The sequence below is a fragment of the Bombina bombina genome, chromosome 3, assembly GCF_027579735.1.
Source record: "Bombina bombina isolate aBomBom1 chromosome 3, aBomBom1.pri, whole genome shotgun sequence".
NCBI classification, from domain to species: Eukaryota; Metazoa; Chordata; class Amphibia; order Anura; family Bombinatoridae; genus Bombina; species Bombina bombina.
The window spans coordinates 753330609-753355733 of record NC_069501.1 but is presented as its reverse complement, the minus strand read 5'-3'; the positions used below and the strand labels follow the sequence as shown (position 1 = coordinate 753355733).

General features: G+C 36.2%; 1 protein-coding gene across 1 annotated transcript in view; it reads right to left on the bottom strand.

Annotated features, from left to right (window-relative positions):
* The window catches only part of DMD (dystrophin), a 4487195-nt gene that overhangs the window by 1712358 nt on the left and 2749712 nt on the right, over positions 1 to 25125 (bottom strand). Inside the window, exon 45 of the mRNA XM_053707599.1 lies at positions 13117 to 13292. Within this exon, the coding sequence (XP_053563574.1) occupies positions 13117 to 13292 (176 nt within the window). The remainder of the gene's footprint in view (positions 1 to 13116; positions 13293 to 25125) is intronic.

Sequence of the window (25125 nt, the reverse complement as noted above, 5' to 3'; positions counted from 1 at the left end):
ATAAAACCTAACACCTAACGCATGCACAATGTCTATCTACCTGTCAACCACGATCCCCCCCCCCCGAAATCCCTAATAAAGTTATTAACCCCTAAACCGCCGCTCCCGGACCCCGCCGCCATCTACATAAACTAACCCCCTACTGTGAGCCCCTAAAACCGCCGCCATCTACCTTATCTATCCCCTAATCTGACCCCTTACACCGCCGCCACCTATATAAAAATTATTAACCCCTAATTTAATCTACCTACCCCGCCGCCAGCTATATTATCTATATTAACCCTAAGTATATTATAGTTAATATAGTTATTACATTATATATATTAACTATATTAACCCTAATTATATTAGGGTTAATATAGTTAATATAGTTACTATAGTATTTATATTAACTCTATCTAACCCTAACACCCCTAACTAAATTCTTATTAAATTAATCTAATTCATATTATAAACTAAAATATTCCTATTTAAATCTAAATACTTACCTATAAAATAAACCCTAAGATAGCTACAATATAATTAATAATTACATTGTAGCTATGTTAGGGTTAATATTTATTTTACAGGTAAATTGTTAATTATTTTAACTAGGTATAATAGCTATTAAATAGTTATTAACTATTTAATATCTACCTAGTTAAAATAATTACCCAATTACCTGTAAAATAAATCCTAACCTAAGTTACAAATACACCTACACTATCAATAAATTAAATAAACTACAAATATCTATCTAAAAATACAATTAAATTAACTAAACTAAATTACAAAAAAAACAAACACTAAATTACAAAAAATAAAAAAAAATTACAAGATTTTTAAGCTAATTACACCTATTCTAAGCCCCCTAATAAAATAATAAAGCCCCCCAAAATAAAAAAAAATCCCTGCCCTATTCTAAATTAAAAAAAGTTCAAAGCTCTTTACCTTACCAGCCCTTAAAAACATATACAATACCCCCCCCCATTACAACCCACCACCCACATACCCCTATTCTAAACCCACCCAAACCCCCCTTAAAAAAGCCTAACACTACCTCCCTGAAGATCTCCCTACCTTGTCTTCACCACACCGGGCCGAACTCCTCATCCGATCCGGGCGATGTCTTCCTCCAAGCGGCAAAGAAGAATTCTTCCTCCGGAGATGTCTTCCTCCAAGCGGCAAAGAAGAATTCTTCCTCCCGGCGACGTCTTCCTCCAAGCGGTAGCAAAGTCTTCTTCCTTCCGGCAGCATCTTCCATGAAGCGGCATCTTCAATCTTCTTTCTTCGCTCCGCCACCAATCAGCCAATCGGATTGAACTTGAATCTGATTGGCTGATTCAATCCGCCAATCAGATTTTTCTAACTTAATTCCGATTGGCTGATAGAATCCTATCAGCCAATCGGAATTCGGTGGACGCCATCTTGGATGACGTCATTTAAAGGTACCTCATTCGTCGTTCAGTCGTCGGCCGGGATGGATGCTCCGCGGTGGCGGAGCTTAGAAAGAAGATTGAAGATGCCGCTTCATGGAAGATGCTGCCGGAAGGAAGAAGACTTTGCTGCCGCTTGGAGGAAGACGTCGCTGGGAGGAAGAATTCTTCTTTGCCGCTTGGAGGAAGACATCGCTGGAGGAAGAATTCTTCTTTGCCGCTTGGAGGAAGACATCGCCGGAGGAAGAATTCTTCTTTGCCGCTTGGAGCAAGACATCGCCCGGATCGGATGAGGAGTTCGGCCCGGTGTGGTGAAGACAAGGTAGGGAGATCTTCAGGGGGGTAATGTTAGGCTTTTTTAAGGGGAGTTTGGGTGGGTTTAGAATAGGGGTATGTGGGTGGTGGGTTGTAATGGGGGGGTATTGTATATGTTTTTAAATGCAAAAGAGCTGAATTCTTTGGGGCATGCCCCACAAAAGGCCCTTTTAAGGGCTGGTAAGGTAAAGAGCTTTGAACTTTTTTTAATTTAGAATAGGGCAGGGATTTTTTTTTTATTTTGGGGGGCTTTATTATTTTATTAGGGGGCTTAGAATAGGTGTAATTAGGTTAAAAATCTTGTAATCTTTTTTTTATTTTTTGTAATTTAGTGTTTGTTTTTTTGTAATTTAGTTTAGTTAATTTAATTGTATTTTTAGATAGATATTTGTAGTTTATTTAATTTATTGATAGTGTAGGTGTATTTGTAACTTAGGTTAGGATTTATTTTACAGGTAATTGGGTAATTATTTTAACTAGGTAGATATTAAATAGTTAATAACTATTTAATAGCTATTATACCTAGTTAAAATAATTAACAATTTACCTGTAAAATAAATATTAACCCTAACATAGCTACAATGTAATTATTAATTATATTGTAGCTATCTTAGGGTTTATTTTATAGGTAAGTATTTAGATTTAAATAGGAATATTTTAGTTTAGAATATGAATTAGATGAATTTAATATAAATTTAGTTAGGGGTGTTAGGGTTAGATAGAGTTAATATAGTTAATATAAATACTATAGTAACTATATTAACTATATTAACCCTAATATAATTAGGGTTAATATAGTTAATATATATAATGTAATAATTATATTAACTATAATATACTTAGGGTTAATATAGATAATATAGCTGGCGGCGGGGTAGGTAGATTAAATTAGGGGTTAATAATTTTAATAGAGATGTCGGCGGTGTAAGGGGCTTACATTAGGGGTTAATAATTTTAATAGAGATGGCGGCGGTGTTAGGAGCTCACTTTAGGGGGTTATAGATTTAATATAGCTGGCGGGGTACGGGAGCGGCGGTTTAGGGGTTAATAACTTTTTTTATTGTTAGGCTAGTGAGGGGGGATAGCGGATAGAGGGTTAGACGTGTCGGGCTATGTTTAGCAGGCGTGTTAGACAGTGCGGGTGATTCAGACTTTAGTCAGGTTTTATAGGCGCCGGCAGTTTCTAACGTGGCGCAAGTCACTGGCGACTCCAAAAATCTGTACTTACGCAGATTTCTGGACATCGCTGGTTTGTGAGACTTGCGTCACTTTAGCAAGTGACGGTGCCGCATATTGGATAGCTCGAGTTGCGAGCTGAAACTGCGGGCGACGCGGGTTCCCTCGCTTGCGCCGCAAACTGCGATCTATATCGGATCGCGCCCATGGTACTTAAAATGGACCCAATTCGTTTTTAAGAGGCCAAACCTGTAGAATTTCAAAGGCCTGAAATTCCTGCAAAAAAACTGCCAGAAAATAGTTTTGCTGATGGATTGGAAAAACACTTCCCCTGTCTTCATACAAAATTTATTTTGTAAACGCAGATGAAATTGTTATTTTAGTAGTAATATCGACAATGCTTGTTTGCAGTTAAGGGACACACCAATTAAAAAGCCTTTTTGAGCATGTTTAGTTCATCTCCTTAAATGAGTCTTAATACTTATCAGGTAAACACTGTATAGAATATCAAGTTTCCAGATATTGCTTGATGCATAACAGAGTTTACATTATAGGACAGTGAGCAAAATAAATAATAAAAGTGTATGATAGACTTTTTTGCCATACTAAACATTTTATATATAATTAATTGTTTAGCTTAATGAATCTTTAGATGTTGTTTTTACTTAACTAATCCCTTTTGAATTATGTAAAGTGATTTCTCACTGCAGTTCCAGGGTAAGGTAAATAGGAAAATTAGCTTATTTTAATTAAGCATTCAGTTCCTGATTTTTCTATCTTTTCTAAGAAAATCAATACTTTGTAGCAGGCTGCAAGCACATATTTTAAATATTATGTGTTATCAATACAAAACACACAAGCTGATGCATTCAGCTCTTCACTAAAGCTAATTTACTTGTAAGTAGATCTTGACACAACAAATGTTAATAGCAAACTAGTTAAACAGAATTGTAAAATGCATTTTGGCTAAATTAATTGTCAATCTCAACTGAGCTTGGATGAAATACAGCCAGTAATGTTGTTGTGTGCTTTTGCTTAGTATTCAACAGCAGTTCTATTATATACTGTAAATACAAATCTCTAATTATACAGTACGTTCACCAAAGTCGTTTAATAAAAAATATAATCCAGAAAACAATAATACTATTTTTTCCTGTATAAATTTATAGTGCATTTCTTAGATCAATTTAAATTTTGTGAAAGTAATGGAAAATAAAAAAAGATAACACTGAGTAGAAAAAGGGAAAAAAAAAATTCTTTCATGATTCAGATAGAACATACAATTTTAAACAATTTTCTGATTTACTTCTATCATCTAATTTGCTTCAATCTCTTGGTATACTTTGATAAAAGAGCAACAATGCACTGCAAGGAGGTAGCTGAACACATTGAGTGAGCCAATGACAAGAGGCATGTAAGTGCAGTCACTAATCAACAGCTAGCTCCCAGTAGCGAACTGCTGCTACTAAGTCTACAACAATAAAAAAAACAAGAGAAGCGCAAGTTCTGGGGTGTGTTCTGGGCTACAACATTCACAGAAGGACTTGTGATCCCTAGAATTTGCTTCAGACGCTCGAGGGGACTTCATTTGGTAACCCAATGTGTGAATACTCACTACTTGCTTACACTGTGTGTCAATCAGCTTGTTTTATCTTTTATCTTGTGAGTAACCACCTTTGTTTAGGGGCCTCAATAAATTGTTTTTATCCTGTGTTGCGCTTCTCTCGTTTTTTAACCCCTGTAGCTCTCTTTGGAATGCCATTTGAAACATTTGTGGGGAGGAGCAGCAGGAACACTTGGATGTAATCACTTATCTGTATTCATCTGGAAAATCACAAATCGATCGAAGGAGGGTTTGGGACTGTGCTACAAACTCCATACACTTTTGAGGATGCAACTTTTTATCAGGCTTTTACATTTCTGGGTTCATTGTGTGTATAGGTCATTATCCCTTGTCCTTCTATGTACCTTGTGTTTTGTTTTTAAAGGGCAGCACTACATGTTATTCTGTATTTAACTGTGCTACTAAGTCTACCTATGTTATCTTTTAAAAAAAAGGCTACCCAAAGAATGAAGCAAATTTTCTAATAGAAGTAAAGTGGAAAGCTCTATCTGAATCATGTAAGAAAAGTTTAAGTTTTCATGTCCTGTTAAGTGTTGACAATACAAATATCTTTGGAAATCAGAAAGGCTAAGGCAGGCGTATTCAGTAAAAGGCTTGATGGACTTTGGCCCCCTGTACTTTTACTAGGTGTCTTGTTTTCTAAACTCTACCTGCTCCAATCTACAACACACATGACAGTCATCTCCTTATAAATGTTCTCTCTATGTGAATATATACGCTGCAGTTTGTATGTGCAGTTTTCAATCATTTTTGTTAAAAATACCATCATTACTGCAGATGGAAATCTAAAGCAATAAAGGCCCATTTAACAGAAAGCACAGCAAGACTCCATCTCTTTTGTGTCTGGGAAATTAAAGTTCCTGTCTGTCTCTACATTAGTATAACTAAAATGTCTCTCTACAGTGTACTGCGCTTATGATAATAAAGTATTGTTTGTTCAAAGTTTGTTTTTCTAGAAGTATAGTTTTTTGTTTAGATTAATTGAGTTTCAAAAATGTGTTAAAAAAGCATGAAAGCCAGTGGAAGAAAAAAATCTATTGTGGTCCATCATTTAAAGCGGTCAAACACCCCCTGGGCTACAACATTACTCTTAAAAGAAAGATTCAGTAAATGATTTCATATATATCACCAGCAATAGCCACTGCAACAATTCTACTTACAAAATATAATCCAACAACAAGAAAAAAGAGGTTATAGAGGCACCAATGATGTATGCAGTTAAAAATGATAGGGTTTATTGAAAGTACACACAAGGGTACACATTCATAGTCATACTGCAGCACAAAACAGACAGCTGATATGATGTGTTTTCTGCTCCGCATGTCACTTCCTCAGAAATACAAAATATATGTTATGTTTAAAATAATTTAAATCTGACATTTTATTAAAGGGACAGTCTACTTGAAAAATATTATTGTTTAAAAAGAAAGATAACCCCTTTATTAACTATTCCCCAGTTTTACATAACTTGCATTGTTAAATTAATGCAATTTTACCTCTGTGATTACCTTGATATCTAGGTCTCTGCAGTCTGCCCCCTTATCTCAGTGCTTATCTCAGACTTAGATTTTAGCCAATTAGTGCTGACTCATAAATAAATCCATAAGAGTTTCATCTATATCAGGGGTTGCCAACCTTTCGGACCTCAGGGACCACCAAACTCACAATTTTGAATTTTGTGGACCACTAATATGATTTTTTTTTAAAAAGGTACAAACCTCTATAATTATAATGTGTGTATATATATATATATATATATATATGTGTGTGTGTGTATTATATATATATATATATATATATATATATATATACACACACATACTGTACATAACTAGTATAACCATAGCTAAGTGTACATTATGTATATATTTACACATTTTTAAGAATTATTTTTTGGAATTAACTAACTGAATGACAGAACTGAGTGAATAATTCCAAATGACAGATGAAGGGTGAGTGCCAACCTTTGAGCTGGAAACAGAGAGGCAGAAAGTGGGGGAAAAAGGGATTATGTTTATAAGGACCACAAACTACTTATGATCATGGGCAGACATTGAAGTAATAAATTAAGTTTATATCAGAAAGCTCTCAATAAGGCTATGAGCTAGCCATGACTGTTACTGGCAATTACTACAGTGACGTGCGGTGAGGTCAGAAGCTAGTGAGGCACTGGCTATAATAAGCCAAAGAAACACATATTGGCAGTAAGGCTAATCACAACCATATTGTTAGCATAAAGTGTTTTGCACTTCATCTGTTAAAGCCAGTTAAGGAAAGATATGTAGCCTTATAAGTCAACAGTGTGGGAAATTGTGTATTTCTAATTCTCAGAGCTAAATTACCTGAAAATGGATAAAATATATAATAAAAGTATATTGTAAGTTGTACCATTATGCATAACTAAATATTTAATAAAAGACTCTCAAGGTGTATACTGACCCTTTACTTGAACAAATAAACCATTTCCTCTTACATTTATTTCTTATATTTATACTGTGATTTTCTGTGGGTCTTAGTTTCTTGAGTAACTCCATCATTGTGAAATCTGGTGTGAAATTGCAGCAGGTATATGGCCTTAAAGGGACAGTAAACACCTTGTTATCACAAGACATTTCTGTATTGTTGCTATAGAATAACATATCTTAAAAAGACACGAAACCCAAACATTTTACTCATGATTCAGATTGAGCATGCAATGTTAAACAACTTCCAAATCTATTTTATAAAAGTTGCTTCATTCTCTTAGTATCCTTTGTTGAAGTAACAGAAATGCACTACTGAGAGGTAGCTGAGTACATAAGCCAATGACAATGACCACCAATCACCAGCTGCTTCCAGCAGTGCATTGCTGCTCCTTTGCATACCTTGGTATGCTTTTTAACAAAGGTTACCAAAAGAAAAAGCAAATTAGAAGTAAAATGTAAAGTTGTTTAATATTGTATGTTCTATCTGAAACATGAAAGAAAAAATTGTGCTTAATGCTCCTTTAATATTTTAAAATAAACGAACATCCTTTTTACTGCAGATATTCTCCACTAGTCAAACTCCACCATTTGCCTTATCTGGAGAAGGAGAAGCCAATATGGGCCTTTATTCCTCATGCAACAAGGCCACTGTCATACAGTTAGTATAAAGAGTTTTGCAGCTGTTATCCACTAAAGCCAATTAGGGACATATATGTAGCACGCTTAGCCTTGAGAAGTCAGCAGGTGCATTCCATGTTCTGATAATTAGAACTGGCTCAACATTCAGTGCTAAAATACATGAGAAAGGGGCAAAATAAATAATGAAAAGATTGCAAAGTTGTTTCATTATTCTTAACTAAACGCTTTATTTAGAAAATCTCAAGGTGTATCCTGTCCCTTTAAGACACATTTGGGAATGTATACAGTACTGCAAGTAAAATGTTTGCTTGCAGTACTGTACACATTCCTAAATTTGTAGGTTCAGAAATCCCAATGACAGGTCAAACAGATTGTTTACTGACAGTCAGTGATATTGAGAAGAATACATAGAAGCTATAGTACTACATACATGTGTTGTTATATGACTGTAAATAACACGTAGTACTATAGCTTCTATTCCTCTCAATATTATGTGAAAAGTATATGCACAAATAATCTATTACTATAGGTACATTTCTTAACTAAACATATTACAACTGGTCACTGGCTGATAAGGAGTGATAAGGATAACTCCCACAGCCCTATTGGTAGACAGTGACACTACTGAAATATATTTAACTAGTCCTAAAGCCCGTTCACACGGGCCGTGTTATGTTATATTCTCTCTCTCTCTCTCTCTCTCTCTCTCTCTCTCTCCTCTCTCTCTCTCTCTCTCTCTCCTGTGCTGCCCGGTTCGCCCCTGTTCTCCCCTGCGCGCACGATCAGCTGTGCTGCCCAGTCCTCGCGCTGCTGCCGGGTGGGTGCGCGTGCGATCAGCTGCAAGGGTTTGTCTGAACTGCGCATGACGGCTTCAGACAAACTCTTGTCTTTTATAATATAGGATTGTTCAGAACTTTTTTCTTTTTTTTTAATGCTGTCTGCCCTGCAGTATTATTAACAGTTACAGACACACTCATACCTGCATACATACACACACTCAAACATACATTGTTTTACATACACATAATAACAAAAACATGCACACACACTTATACATACACACTGTCATGCACACACAGACACACTCATACCTACATAGTATTACATATACACACACAAACATTCATACATACACACACTCCTATACACACATACATATACATGTGTATACATACACACACACACACATATATATAATTACACTCATACCCACACATGTATATACATACAAGGTAATGAAGGGAGCTATGTTTGCATGAAAACAATTTTCCTAAAAAATATGTATACACTTACACTTTAGTGCAGACCCTTACAAATCAATGTTTATAAAGAAACAACAACAACAAAAAACTTAAGACAGATTTAAAGAAGAAGTGATCCTTTATTGAAAGACAGAGAACTCAGCACTGCTGACTTCTCTGTCTTTCAATAAAGGATCACTTCTACTTTAAATCTCTCAAGTTTTTTTTTTTTTAAAAAACATACATACATACATAAACACACACACACACACACACACACATACATACACACATACAAGCATACATACATACACGCATACAATCATAAATACACTCATATACATATGGATGCACACACTGAAACAGATACAGAAGGGGATTACCCTTTTTTTCTAAATGAAGAGTGCAAGCAAAAAAAAAAAAAAAAAAAAAAAAAAGCATTTAGAGTAAAGTTTAGAGTAAACTTAGACCAGGGGACTGATTTATATGTCCCTGTATTTAACTGACTACACTTTTAGCAAAATTAAAGTAACAATAAGAAAAAAACCTGCTTATGAAATATGAAGCTGAGCAAAGTCACTGATTTTGTAAATAATATAAGTGTGATCACTTAACTTAACCCTCATTTGCTAAACAGTGTCACAGTTCCTCATGCAGGATGGTTGAAGGAGCAGACTAACTATCAATGCACAATTTAGTGATAGCTCCGGATTTCTAACTGAAAGGAAAGCAATACAAATAAATCACACAGCAATGTGAGGAGCATAAACGCCAAAGTTAAAAACAAATCTGACCTCTTAAGCATTCCAGCCCCAGCCCCCGGCATTCTAGATCTTCAGCACGGAAGTTGTGCACTGCAGGGCTGAAGTGAGAGAAGTCATGTGATTCCATTCTGTCAGCCAGCCACACTTACAATAACAGAAAGTATATTGGCACTAGGGCAACTAGCTGCAAGTATATGGTGCAGCTGCATATGCACTTTTTTCCAGTCTTGACTTCCACTAACCTACACACAGCAGACCGGTGTGTCAATGACTGACTGCAGTGGCAGTACTGACAGCTGCTCCAACGGCCCCCTGTAATAGCACTCTCTCTTTAAAAGTTTAGTTATTTGCTTATAATTAAATATATGCTGCTAGTATGTAAAAAGCACTGTGCTGCTGGGATCGCCCTGTGATGTCCACCTTACCGGCTCACCCACATGTGACTGCTCGTTTCAGTCTGAGCCTCTCTGTGTCAGATCTGTCTTCCTGACTTCCTCCCGCCCAGCGCCCAGACCTAGATGATAAAGAGAGCTGGACGCTGATTGGCTCTGGAGTCCAGAGGCTGCTTAGAGAGCAGCTTCTGTGGGAGCGGTATAGCCCGCTAACAGAGACTTAAGCATAAGCATTAGGGCCACTGGGTGGCAGTCTCCAGCAACTCCATATTGTACAAAGGAGGGAAGCTAAACGGCTCTCAGCCTCTCCTTTGCACAATATGGATATGGAATGGATGGATTTGCCTCGCTATTGGCTAGTTTAAACTAGACAGCCTTCTTGTAATTCATGAGCGGAGTTGGCGGCAGGGGGTGGGGGGTTAGGGGGACCTTAGGGTACAAAAAAAAATTATATAAAAACTTAAAAAAAGATATATATATTTTTTTTTTAACAAAAATTATTTAAAATGTGTGATTACAGACATAGGACAGGGGAGGCGCTGCCTCCCCTGCCTCCTATGACAGCACGTCACTGAATTACTATAATACTGGTGGGATATGGCTAATCTGCTGGATGGCAATTACTGGAATTCAGCTGGAATGGCTTTGTGCACGGGAAAATTATTAGAATGAAAAATAATTCATATTTAATTAAAGAAAAAGAAGATAGAGTGAAGGAAAACACACAGTGATGTAAGTCCATCTGAAGGAATTAGGAAAACTACTACAAAGAGACAGCTAAAGGGGAGAAAATAAATTAAATATGAGAAAAAAATGTTTAAGATTTTCTTATTTTATATACTTTAATTCCACTATTATAAGCCAAGACTATACCAACCTCTGCTGGCTTTAGAATGGAAGCATCTTCCGGGTAGGAGGAGTTAAAAATACAATCTAGCTACGCAAGTTACGCAGTACTATGCTACATGCATAGGGAGATTGTAATTTAACTCCTCCTCCATCGGTTTTCACTGATGTTCAGCCAGGGGGTGACATCATCTGAGGAGATTAATTCCTGCTTGATTGTGTCAAGGACCACCAACATCTTCTCGTGGACCACCAGTTGTCCATGAACCACCGGTTGGCGACCGCTGATCTATATGACACATATCAACTAACACTGTCTAAATGTGAAAAACTGTCAAAATGCACTGAGATAAGAGGCTGCCTTCAATTGCTTAGAAATTGGCATAAGAGCCTACCTAGGTTTAGCTTTCAGCAAAGAATACCAAGAGAAAAAAAAGCAAATATGATGATAAAAGTACATTGGAAAGTTGTTTAAAATTAAATGTCCTATATGAATCATGAAAGTTTAATTTTGACTGTCCCTTTATGAAAAATGTCATTGTTTTACAGCACAAATACATTCCTATTGGACAATAAGATTGTGGCCAATTACAGACAGATATAAATGAGCTTATGCCCTAATCAAGCTATCACTTTATACATCATTAGACCCTAGGTCAAACACTGTGATTCCCCCTCCCAACAGCATTTTTTAAGACCCAGCAAAAGCTGAGCTACATATGAGAAAGAGGATCTGCTTATCTGTGACTGTGAATATGGCGGCAGGAGTTTCTGTACAGCAACACTGTGACGGCCGTCTTGGGAACCCTGGCCCCATATTGTAAAGACAAACTCTTTCTTTAAATCAAAAACCCCTTTTTGCAGGGGACACACAGAGGGGATGATGCAGGTAGATCCCCAGCCTCCCTTTAGTAAATCCACTACTGATTGCAGTGCCAAATGGGAATCGTGGAGACTTTTTATGGGAAGTGTAAAACTACACTTTCCAGAGGTAAAATAAAGAAAAACAGGGCAAAATAAATAATTCAAATACATTATAAAGATGTCTTATACAATGAATGAATAATTAAAAACTGTATTGGAAATTCAATCTTGACTTTAATGGGACACAAAACCCAAATTTTTTCTTTCATGATTCAGATAGAGAATACAATTTAAAAAAGTGTATTCTTTACTGTTATTATCAGATTTGCTTTGTTCTTTTGTCATTCTTTGTTGCAGAGATATCTAGATAGGTCTGGAGCACTACATGATAGGAAATTCTTCTGACATCTAGTGCTCTTGCTAATGTATAACATCATTGCGAAACTGCTGCCATATAGTACTGCAGGCACGTGCACAATCCTGAACTTATCTTCCTGCTTTTCGACAAAGTATAACAAGAAAACACAGAAAATATAATAATAGAAGTAAATTGGAAAGTTGTTTAAAATTATATGTTCTATCTGAATCATGAAAGAAATTTTTGCATTTTATGTCCCTTTAATGTCCCATGAGATTAAAATGATTTGACCAAACACTGCTTTTATTATAGAGATAATGGACTCCATGTACGAAGCAACAAGAGCTGCTCCGGAGCCCTTGCAGGGTAGGATTGCATATGTGAGCCTGCTTCCCTCTATGTAAGAAGCAGCGGTCATTAGACTGCTGCTTCTTCACTACTCGACACCTCAGAGGTGGCAAAGAGAAACCACAGAGAGCTCGCTCGCTTGCAGTGATTGACAGTGCCTTCACTAGTGTGATTGGTCACACGAATGAAGGGACGGTCATTACACACTCATCAGAGAGTGTAATGAAACATACGAGCCAGCAGATCAACAGAGCCACTGCCCATATGCAGCGAAGGCGGGTGGACAGCTTCGCAAGTTGAGAAGGTGTCCGCCTGCCTTTTAATACATGGGGCCCAATGTGTCTAACTCCAGGATTTGGTGTGGAATTTGATAAATATAAAAATGTTTTCATAAATGCATTTGGATTGTGATCAGGAAAACATGATTGACACGCGTTGTGTAGGACCATTTCTTCATAAAACTGATAATGAAAAAAAGTTCTGCCAATAAACAATGAAACTAGCTGGTTGTGATTGTGTTGATAGTAATGATAGATTATGATCAACCTTCTTTGTACATATTATTTATAGTGTAAGAACAGACCATTCAAAATCAAATTATCTGTCCTCTAATTTCTAGCAATTCCATCAAACTTACTTTCCATGAGAATAATCATTATTTTTTCTTACCTCCTTCTTCTTTCATTTAGCTTTCTGTTGACAATATGCCAGCGAGAATTCAAGTTATCCAAATTATCCTTAATATGAGAAGCATCAGCAGATGAGGACTGCTCGATAATCTCTCCTCCTGATACATTCAGTGAATGTACAACAGCTTGCTGGTGCTCTGTGCCATCTTCAAGTTCCTAAAACAAGTAACAATAAAAGTATGTGATTTTGCATTTAGCATATCCCCATTTCATTTTAAAATAAAGTAGTAAATTAATTAACTTACCACAAATTAATGTGGATTTGAAAACCATACATAAAATGCTAAACTTTATTCTGCAAATATTGTTACAATGCAGATATAATTTAAGATGTGTGATGTGACTGTATGTGTATATGTATCAGTAGTGTGTGAGTAGTATATATGTGTAGTGTGTGATGTGTGTATATGTTGTAGTGTGGGTATGTGTATGAGTAGTGTGTGTGGTGTGTATTTGTGTGTGAGAGTAGTGTATTTCTGTATTTATGAATGTATATATGTGTATATGTATCAGTAGTGTATGAGTAGTATATGTGTGTAGTTTGTGGTGTGTGTATATGTTGTAGTGTGGGTATGTGTGTATGAGTAGTGTGTGTGTGTGTAGTGTGTATTTGTGTGTAAGAGTAGTATGTTTGTGTATTTATGAGTGTATATATGTGTGTATGTATGGTGTCTCTCTCATTATCTCTTAGTGTTTGTCTCCGCATGGTCTGCCCTAACCCATTTGAGAATGCTTTTGTTGGGATTTCAAATACAAGCCATTCCAATCAATTTATAACTATTAAATAACCTGCTCAGAGCATGGATTTCCAACTTCACCAATACCTTTGCATTGAGAAAATTCAACATAAGTATTCCAATCCATCAGAAAACTATTTTAAAGTCGTCTGTGCATGATATTTTATCTTTTTCATATTCAACAGTCTTAACCCCTTGAAACAATTTGCTCTTGTTTAAAGTACTTATAGTGACTGTTTGCAAAGCTTTTTTTAATATTAAAACATAGCTCAAATCATACTTTTAGACTAGGAAGCGTACACAACTATATGTGATCTTAAAAATGTAATTTTTTTGTTTGCGGTTAAGATAAATATATATCAGGGGCTTATTTTGGCCTAGGCAAACAAGGCACTTGCCTAGGGTGGCAGATTTGGGGGGGAGGCAACACTTTTTGAGTCTCACTAAACCCACATATACATGCACACTGCACTACACACGCTTACACTACACACACACAAACACTCACCATATACACACACAAACTTGAACATGAATATTTACTTGCCATGAAAAAAATAGTCACATTACACCCTCACCAAAGATTATTATGGCCAAAAAAGGCCTAAAACCTGGGGGGACACAGCAGAAATTTGAGTGCCTAGGGCAGCACAAAACCTAAATACACTATATATATATATATATATATATACACATACACACACACTCAAAATCAAATTATGTATCATCTCAAAATATATATAAAAATTTAGGCCTAGATTTAGAGTTCGGCGGTAGCCGTGAAAACCAGCGTTAGAGGCTCCTAACGCTGGTTTTGGCCGCCCGCTGGTATTTGGAGTCAGTGATTAAAGGGTCTAACGCTCACTTTTCAGCCGCGACTTTTCCATACCGCAGATCCCCCTACGCCAATTGCGTATCCTATCTTTTCAATGGGATCCTAACGCCGGTATTTAGAGTCGTTTCTGAAGTGAGCGTTAGCCCAGAAAGCTCTTAACTCCTGCTTTTTTCCTGCGGCTGGAGTTTTGTCGTTAGAGCTCTAACGCCGGTTCATAAAGCTCTTAACTACTGTACCCTAAAGTACACTAACACCCATAAACTACCTATGTACCCCTAAACCGAGGTCCCCCCACATCGCCAACACTCGATTAAATTTTTTTAACCCCTAATCTGCCGACCGCCACCTACGTTATACTTATGTACCCCTAATCTGCTGCCCCTAACCCCGCCGACCCCTGTATTACATTTATTAACCCCTAACCTGCCCCCCACAACGTCGCCGCCAGCTACTTAAAATAATTAACCCCTAATCTTCCGACCGCAAAGCTCCGCCACCTACGTTATCCCTATGTACCCCTAATCTGCTGCCCTAACATCGCCGACCCCTATATTATATTTATTAACCCCTAATCTGCCCCCCTCAACGTCGCCGACACCTGCCTACACTTATTAACCCCTAATCTGCCGAGCGGACCGCACCGCTACTATAATAAAGTTATTAACCCCTAACCCGCCTCACTAACCCTATCATAAATAGTATTAACCCCTAATCTGCCCTCCCTAACATCGCCGACACCTACCTTCAATTATTAACCCCTAATCTGACGACCGGAGCTCATCGCTACTATAATAAATGGATTAACCCCTAAAGCTAAGTCTAACCCTAACACTAACACCCCCCTAAGTTAAATATAATTTAAATCTAACGAAATAAATTAACTCTTATTAAATAAATGATTCCTATTTAAAGCTAAATACTTACCTGTAAAATAAATCCTAATATAGCTACAATATAAATTATAATTATATTATAGCTATTTTAGGATTAATATTTATTTTACAGGCAACTTTGTAATTATTTTAACCAGGTACAATAGCTATTAAATAGTTAAGAACTATTTAATAGTTACCTAGTTAAAATAATAACAAATTTACCTGTAAAATAAATCCTAACCTAAGATATAATTAAACCTAACACTACCCTATCAATAAATTAATTAAATAAACTACCTACAATTACCTACAATTAACCTAACACTACACTATCAATAAATTAATTAAACACAACTCCTACAAATAAATACAATTAAATAAACTAGCTAAAGTACAAAAAATAAAAAAGAACTAAGTTACAAAAAATAAAAAAATATTTACAAACATAAGAAAAATATTACAACAATTTTAAACTAATTACACCTACTCTAAGCCCCCTAATAAAATAACAAAGCCCCCCAAAATAAAAAATTCCCTACCCTATTCTAAATTAAAAAAGTTAAAAGCTCTTTTACCTTACCAGCCCTGAACAGGGCCCTTTGCGGGGCATGCCCCAAGAATTTCAGCTCTTTTGCCTGTAAAAGAATAAATACAATACCCCCCCCCAACATTACAACCCACCACCCACATACCCCTAATCTAACCCAAACCCCCCTTAAATAAACCTAACACTAAGCCCCTGAAGATCTTCCTACCTTGTCTTCACCATCCAGGTTCACCGATCCGTCCTGAAGAGCTCCTCCGATGTCCTGATCCAAGCCCAAGCGGGGGGCTGAAGAGGTCCATGATCCGGTCAAAGTCCATAGAAGATGCCGCCTGGATGATGACTTCAATCGGATGGAAGATCCTCTTCTGCCCCGCTTGGATGAAGACTTTGACCGGATCATGGACCTCTTCAGCCCCCCGCTTGGGCTTGGATCAGGACATCGGAGGAGCTCTTCAGGACGGATCGGTGAACCTGGATGGTGAAGACAAGGTAGGAAGATCTTCAGGGGCTTAGTGTTAGGTTTATTTAAGGGGGGTTTGGGTTAGATTAGGGGTATGTGGGTGGTGGGTTGTAATGTTGGGGGGGGTATTGTATTTATTCTTTTACAGGCAAAAGAGCTGAAATTCTTGGGGCATGCCCCGCAAAGGGCCCTGTTCAGGGCTGGTAAGGTAAAAGAGCTTTTAACTTTTTTAATTTAGAATAGGGTAGGGAATTTTTTATTTTGGGGGGCTTTGTTATTTTATTAGGGGGCTTAGAGTAGGTGTAATTAGTTTAAAATTGTTGTAATATTTTTCTTATGTTTGTAAATATTTTTTTATTTTTTGTAACTTAGTTCTTTTTTATTTTTTGTACTTTAGCTAGTTTATTTAATTGTATTTATTTGTAGGAATTGTGTTTAATTAATTTATTGATAGTGTAGTGTTAGGTTAATTGTAGGTAATTGTAGGTAGTTTATTTAATTAATTTATTGATAGGGTAGTGTTAGGTTTAATTATATCTTAGGTTAGGATTTATTTTACAGGTAAATTTGTAATTATTTTAACTATTTTAGCTATTAAATAGTTCTTAACTATTTAATAGCTATTGTACCTGGTTAAAATAATTACAAAGTTGCCTGTAAAATAAATATTAATCCTAAAATAGCTATAATATAATTATAATTTATATTGTAGCTATATTAGGATTTATTTTACAGGTAAGTATTTAGCTTTAAATAGGAATAAGTTATTTAATAAGAGTTAATTTATTTCGTTAGATGTAAATTATATTTAAGTTAGGGGGGTGTTAGTGTTAGGGTTAGACTTAGCTTTAGGGGTTAATACATTTATTAGAATAGCTGTGAGGTCCGCTCGGCAGATTAGGGGTTAATAATTGAAGGTAGGTGTTGGCGATGTTAGGGAGGGCAGATTAGGGGTTAATACTATTTATGATAGGGCTAGTGAGGCGGATTAGGGGTTAATAACTTTATTATAGTAGCGCTCAGGTCCGCTCGGCAGATTAGGGGTTAATAAGTGTAGGCAGGTGTCGGCGACGTTGAGGGGGGCAGATTAGGGGTTAATAAATATAATATAGTGGTCGGCGATGTTAGGGCAGCAGATTAGGGGTACATAGGGATAACGTAGGTTGCGGCGGTTTACGGAGCGGCAGATTAGGGGTTAAAAAAAATATGCAGGGGTCAGCGATAGCGGGGGCGGCAGAATAGGGGTTAATAAGTGTAAGGTTAGGGGTGTTTAGACTCGGGGTACATGTTAGAGTGTTAGGTGCAGACGTAGGAAGTGTTTCCCCATAGGAAACAATGGGGCTGCGTTAGGAGCTGAACGCGGCTTTTTTGCAGGTGTTAGGTTTTTTTTCAGCTCAAACAGCCCCATTGTTTCCTATGGGAGAATCGTGCACGAGCACGTTTTTGAGGCTGGCCGCGTCCGTAAGCAACTCTGGTATCGAGAGTTGCATTTGCGGTAAAAATGCTCTACGCTCCTTTTTTTGGAGCCTAACGCAGCATTTGTTTGAACTCTCGATACCAGAGTTAAATTTATGGTGCGGCCAGAAAAAAACCCGCGGAGCGTTAACAGCCCTTCTACCGCCAAACTCCAAATCTAGGCCATAGATTTTTCACCTATTTTTGCTGGGCAGGAAAACAAAAAAATGATCAGTTACTACTCGCCATGCTATTAATTTCCTCCTCTGCCTACAGCGTTCTCCAGTGTTATTCTAGTACTTTAACCCTTTACTAGTGCCAGTTGGTTAAACTACGTAACTTCATACTGGGTGGCACCCCCATCTTAAAGCTTGGGTATTTATCTTGTGAAAGAAGGGGTTATCATTCACAGGTAAGTGAATTTGCTTGCGATTTTGGCCACTGAATCATGAAGTTTAGGATAGTGTGCACTATACTGAGAGGAAAATGTACTCTTTGCAGTTTTTTACACTGTGTAAAGTCACTTGTATATTTATAAGAAATATAGTACACAGTCGCTGCAACAAAGTGTAAAGCTTCCACTATTATGCAGGCTAACCCGAAGAGCACAGCATAACTGCTATAAAGCTGGCAGCATCACTGATCTATGAATGTGCACCATTTCCATACAAGAATATCAAAGCTCCAAGATGGCGAAGCTGAGCTTTACCAACCAGAAACTGTAAAAAGAAGCGACATATTACCCGAGCAAGCATAGGTTTTTTCATGGGTCACCTATTGAGGTAGACCGGGGCCCCTTCATCAGTTTAAATCTCACTGTGCTTCTTCCTGTTTCTCTTGTATCCATGTCTCTTTCGCTGTCTGTATGTCTCTGAATTTCTGTCACTATCAAATTATCTCATCCCTCACCATCACTATCAATCAGCTTCCGTGCCACTGTCACTCTCTTTGTGTGTGTGTCTCTTTCTCACAGGTCAATGTGCAATACAAAGCAGTTGCTCTCCAAGCTACTTCTACAAGAACTAACAGAGGTTCCTCATGGATGCAATAAAGGGATATTTGAACACCCATTTAGAAATGATTAGTGCTGCATTTGAAATATTTTTAGAATAATTTGAAATGCAGTTTTGCTTTTGTAACAATATACGTCATGAACTGATTTAACTATGTAAGTGTCAGTTTTCAACAGGTGACCTGACAACCCAGCTTTATTTTTGCGGAATATATTACTAGTTGGCTATTTCCCACAACATATTTGTCATTGTGGCATCTTTGTGGATAAATCCATTGCTTTCATGCAATTATACAGCTTGACTACCCTCAAAGTTAATGTGGTTACACTTATGAGGGTTTTGATAGAATCTAATAATGTTTTTAATGTCATTCATATCAATGTGCTACACGGTGTCTTCTCCTGCTAAAATGTTGTTGAGTTTAGATTACCAACAAGAGACCTGCACTTCTGCTAGAGCAATGTGTAAGGAAAATTAGAATTCCAATCTGTCATTTGTCATCACACCAACAGCATTTTTACGAGTTTGTCAATGTTCTGCTATAAAATATTTGCACTCCACCTGCTTTTCGGTGATAAAAATATGATTTTTGTACGTTTTTTTTTTTTTCTCTCTCTAATTTAACTATGTTTCAAACCTTGCAAAAATGCAGTATAAGCTGTCAAGGGATTTCTGCGTTTCTATGTACAAGGTCCATAAAGAGTATAAACTAAATAATAGGTAAGCTGGAGTAATTTTAGTAAGGTACTATTTCAGCAATCTTTTGGGAATTGAGCTTATTTTCTATATAATATAGGAATCACATTTACCCTAAAGTCATTATATCATTGTAACTTTATATTGATGTAAAATGACCCCATTAAGTATATGCTGAAACATGTTTCAGAAAAGACTACTGAATACAAATGAATGAAAATACTTTTTTTTCTTTTTTCATTAAGCCTGGATAATATAATAGGCTAATGCTATAAAACAATGGAGCCAAAAATATATATTTGTGTTGTGTTTTGTATAGAATTGCAGAAATCAACATGTGATGTAGAAAGATATCAGTTTTGAGTAGTGATTTGTGACTGAGCAATGAAAAGTCTACTTAAAGGGAAAACAACATCTTGTAATTACAAGATTTTCTTCTCTTTTTGTACAATAAAGGAATATAGAGGATTTCCGCAGTTCATTGCTGCTTCTTCAACAAAGGTTAGCAAGAGAGTGAAGCCAATTTGATAATAGAAGTAAACTGGAAATTGTTTAACATTGTATTCTATATCTGAATCATGAACGAAAAGTTTGAGTTTCATGGCTCTTTAAGCAACATAGCTTCAGTGACGCTAACCCATCATTGCGCTTCCGCGATCTCATTTACTTTCAACTTGTAATATGAACACTATTTCCAATGCGTGCAAAAAGCCAAAAAAGCTTGTGAGCAACAGTTAGCGCCACTTCTAATCTAGCCCTTTTGTAGTTACAGATACATAAAAGGCATTAATAAAAATATTTGTTTTCATTCAAATCTGCTGAGTTTCCACGTTGTACCTGTAATGAAGATTTAGGGGATTTATTATGGCCCAAATTGGCCAAATACCCCTGTTTCCCCATGAGCCTTCAGGCTTTCCGGAAACAGGAGTTAATAAACAGCAGTCTTAAGACCGCTGCTCCTTAACTCGTCTGCCACCTCTGAGGCTGCGGACATCAATCCGCCCAGTCACATACGATCACGTTGATTGACACCCCCTTCTAGCAGCAAGGGGCGGCATTGCAGAAGCAGTTCACCAGAACTGCTTGTGCAATGATAAATGCAGACAGCGTATGCTGTCTGCATTTATCGATGTCTGGCGTACATGAACGCTACAGCAGATCATGTCCGCCAGACAAATGATAAATTGGCCCCTTAGTATCAATTTTCCATACATATTTATAACATTTTCAGTATTATTACCCAAAGAAGAATAGTTTTGATAATCAATCTAAATATATAGCTGTATACTTAGAAAAATAATTTATAACATTTTCGGTATTATTGCCAAAAGAAGAACAGTTTTGATAATCAATCTAAATACAGTATATAGATGTATACTTAGAAAAATAATAACCAAGCACACATACAACCACATAAAATAGACTGGGATTATATACATCTATCTTATATTCATGTTTTTTCTTGTAATGTTCAAAAGTAATCATATACTGGATTTAATGGAAAACAACAGTATTGATACACAGCTTATCTAGGTACAATGGACCATAAAATGTAAGTTCCCATTGAAGAGAACACAAGACAAACCTCTATATATTATTAACTAAATGAATACGTCAAGCATCATTACTCACCATAAAGAAGCATTGTTTTACTCTGGCATACTTCTCATGTAAAACATTTATTTTTTATATGCCAATGATACTACATTAAGAAATATACAGTATTGACTATTGCTTAATATAAATGTTATTTCTAGGACTAAACATTTTTTTTCAAAGTGATGGTAAACTGTCCAATTTTTATAGCCAGATCCTGAATGTTAGTGATATTAATTTAGATGGACTTTAATTAATCACTTCTTTTGAAGATGCACTTTAACTCACTTTTTAATCTAGCCTTTTCATTCTAATGCTCCACGCTCCTGCCGCCCACTTCAAAAGTAATATTTTTTTGTGAGCTAACGGTTTGAGCTGTTCTCTAATCACAGCCCAAGCTACAATAAAGTTCCATATGGATAGAGCACTGAGTGGAAAATAGTTCAAACCACTAGCTCACAAAAACTATTACTTTTTTTTTGTTAATTTTTTTTGCCCTTTCCTGGAATTTATTATGGAAGCCCAAGCATGCTCACTCATAGTAGACTGCAGATGACCCTTAAATAAGACACCTCCAAACTTCTCCAATAAAATACCATAAAGGGCAAGAAGACAGATCTTAAATAAATACTCATATTGCTCTAGTAAGCGACTTTTTCATTTAAAGACATATACATGCATAAATTCATTGCCCACCTAGTACTAAACCTGTGAGTCAGACAATATTAGAATAAAACCCCTAAAGGGGTTAAACACATAACTGAAATCCTGCTCGGAGCCACAAGCTTTGTAACTACTGAGCATAACACTACAGATGATTTAAAGGGCCATTATACACTCATTTTTTCTTTGCATAAATGTTTTGTAGATGATCTATTTATAAAGCCCATAAAGTTTGTTTTTTAAAAAAATGTATAATTTTGTTTATTTTTAAAGAACATTGCTCTAATTTTCAGACTCCTAACCAAGTCCCAAAGTTTTATTTGAACACCGTCAGCTACCTTCTCCAGCTTGCTCCTGTTTGTGTAAAGGGTCTTTTCATATGCAAAAGAAGGGGGAGGGGGGGAGGGTCTTATTTCCCACTTGCAGTGGGCTTTCCAACTACCTTTTCAACAAAGCTAAACTGAGAGCTTCTAAGTAAGTTTTTAAACCATTTTATACTGGATTTTTACATCAGTATCTGTGCATCTTATTCTTTATAGTAGTGTCTATTACATGCAGTTATATGAAAATGAGTGTATACTGTCCCTTTAAGGCTCTTTGCAACTTTATTACTGATTAGCTGACTGGCCCTGTCCTGCTTGGGAGCAGATTCCACTTGGGAGTTCTGCATCAGAATGAGACTTTAATAAGGAAAATTAAATGCAGAAAGAATAGTTATGAAACCTGTTTGCCATATCTGTACTCTCCTGGCTTCCACTACACCATATAATTAAAAAAAAAAAAAAATCTGTCCCTGTGCACAAATAAATAAATTAAATAGATCAGATAATAGGGAATTGCACAGGTATGTATGCCAGTGAGCTACACATTGCATAAGCATTGTAAAGTAGATGCAGCAATGAGCACCAAAATACATTCATTCTCCTATTCAAAATATTATTTTTATTATGATCATCCTTAAAATGTTTGCTTAATAAAGGGAAGTAATATTGATTGTTTTTTTTAAACGTTAAAGCTACTAATATGGTAAGCAGGGATGCCACTGCTCTGGTCAAGTGAATTAAGATACTCCAGTTAATACAGAGCTCTATTATTAAAAAAAAAACATGGATACTATTTGTACAATACTAAGGTAAAAGTGGGCTCTCTAATTTATTTAACATAGGAGCTTGACAATAATTGTACATGAACTTCAGGGCAATATGATGTCAGAACCTAATGCTGGCTGATTTAAGTAATGTAAATATAGAGAAGCAATTTCCTTTGAAAGAATTTATTAAAAAGAAGAGATTGTATCTATTCGGTCCTATACTTAGCAATCATGAATAATTCATTGGCCCTCAGAGTCCCATCTAAAGGTCTTATATGTGTAACAAAAACTCGAGTCATTAGAAATATTCCAGCAAGACATTGATAACTGAGTCAGTTTAACCATTTGATTGACGATTAATTCTTTAGCTTTCAAACTGATGAAAAAACTGATGGACAGCTGGACTATGCATTTCCCTCCATACTATACGATAAATGTTATATCAGACATAGTTTTATTTAAGCTGATGGGGAACATTTTATAAGTGAGCTACCAAAGAAGGTTACCCTATATTATAAAGTTACAAAGCTTCAACAATCTGAAGCAGCTGAAAAGCTATGTGTTTGTATTTATGTGCCTCAATTCACCCTTAAATGTGTTGCTGATTTAAAAAAAACTGGGGGCTGTGAGATTTATTTGCTAAAATATTAATAATTTATTCACCCTTTAAGGCATCTATAACTTAGTTCTCCAGTATATTATTTGAACTAGCTTAAAGGGGCAGCCTAGACACAATATTTATTCTTTATTACTTATTGTTACACACCAGACAAGTATCTTCTAACTGCTTCCACATCTATATGCTTGTAAGAAATACATGAACATTTAAATAATCTTCATTTGTTAGCAGCCAAAAATGGCTGCCAAGTTTAGCCCACAACTTTCTTCTTGTCCTTAAAGCTGTTTTCTTGTATGACAGTTTAGCAGCACATGTTAAAAATAATCAATTAGCTATTTAAAATTGCACAAATCAGCATGTGAGAGTAGGAAAACGTATTGGGTCTAGACTGTCCCTTTAAATCTACATATGTAAAGACCACTCACTTCCCAAATCTATTGATCCAAAAGTTTACTAGGGTAAATGTATTGAGCAAACAGCTCAAACCTATCCCATGCTTTTTTTCAAGGCATATTCTACAGAGTAATGTAACACTATATGATCTAACTTGTAATTTGCTTTTTCTGTTCAGTTCAAGGGTCAATAAAAGCAAAACATGTTTAGTTATAATGATGAATTCAAAGAAAGGATTATCTTGAGAATAATATTGATATTTTTTATATTTTTTATTTGGAAATCATATTAGTTGTTGAAATATTGTTTAAAATGTGTATAGTTTGTCTATTATTATTGTTATTATTATTAGCATTTATTAGTATAATGTCACATAATTTCCCTAGCATTGGGTACAGAGATAGGGGTATACCATGAAAAAGATTTGTGATAAGACACTAATACATAACAGACTGAACATAAATAGTACAAAATGTCTACAGGTTGAAGGTGCAGAAACATAAGGTTGGGGTTAGTTTGTCACATGGATTGTAGTTGCAGCAGCAAGTCAAACCAAGGAAAGATGTTAAGCACCTCTGAATAGGCTTATTGAGCAGGGTAGAGAGTTCTAGAGGATAGCAGTAGCACGTGAGAAGTCTTGGAAGCAAGAGATGGACTTAGAGACAATAGGAGTGGAAAGACGTAGGTCAGAGGTTGATAGGAAAAGATGGCTACAGGAGTATTTGGAGATGAGAGTGGAAATATAGTTGGGAGTGAGGTTCTTGAGTGCTTTATAGGTTAGGATTAATACTTTAAATTGTATTCTACAGTGTATGGGTAGCCAGTGTAGAGACTGGCAGAGCGGAGTAGCTGATATAAATTGGCAACTTAGGTGTATGAGTCTAGGTGAAGCATTCATAATAGATTAGAGGGGGAGAGGCAGTGTTTGGGAATGCCATTTTGAAGTAGGTTGTAGTAGTCAATGTGTGACAAAATGAGGGAATGAATTAGAATATTTGTAGTTTCTTGAT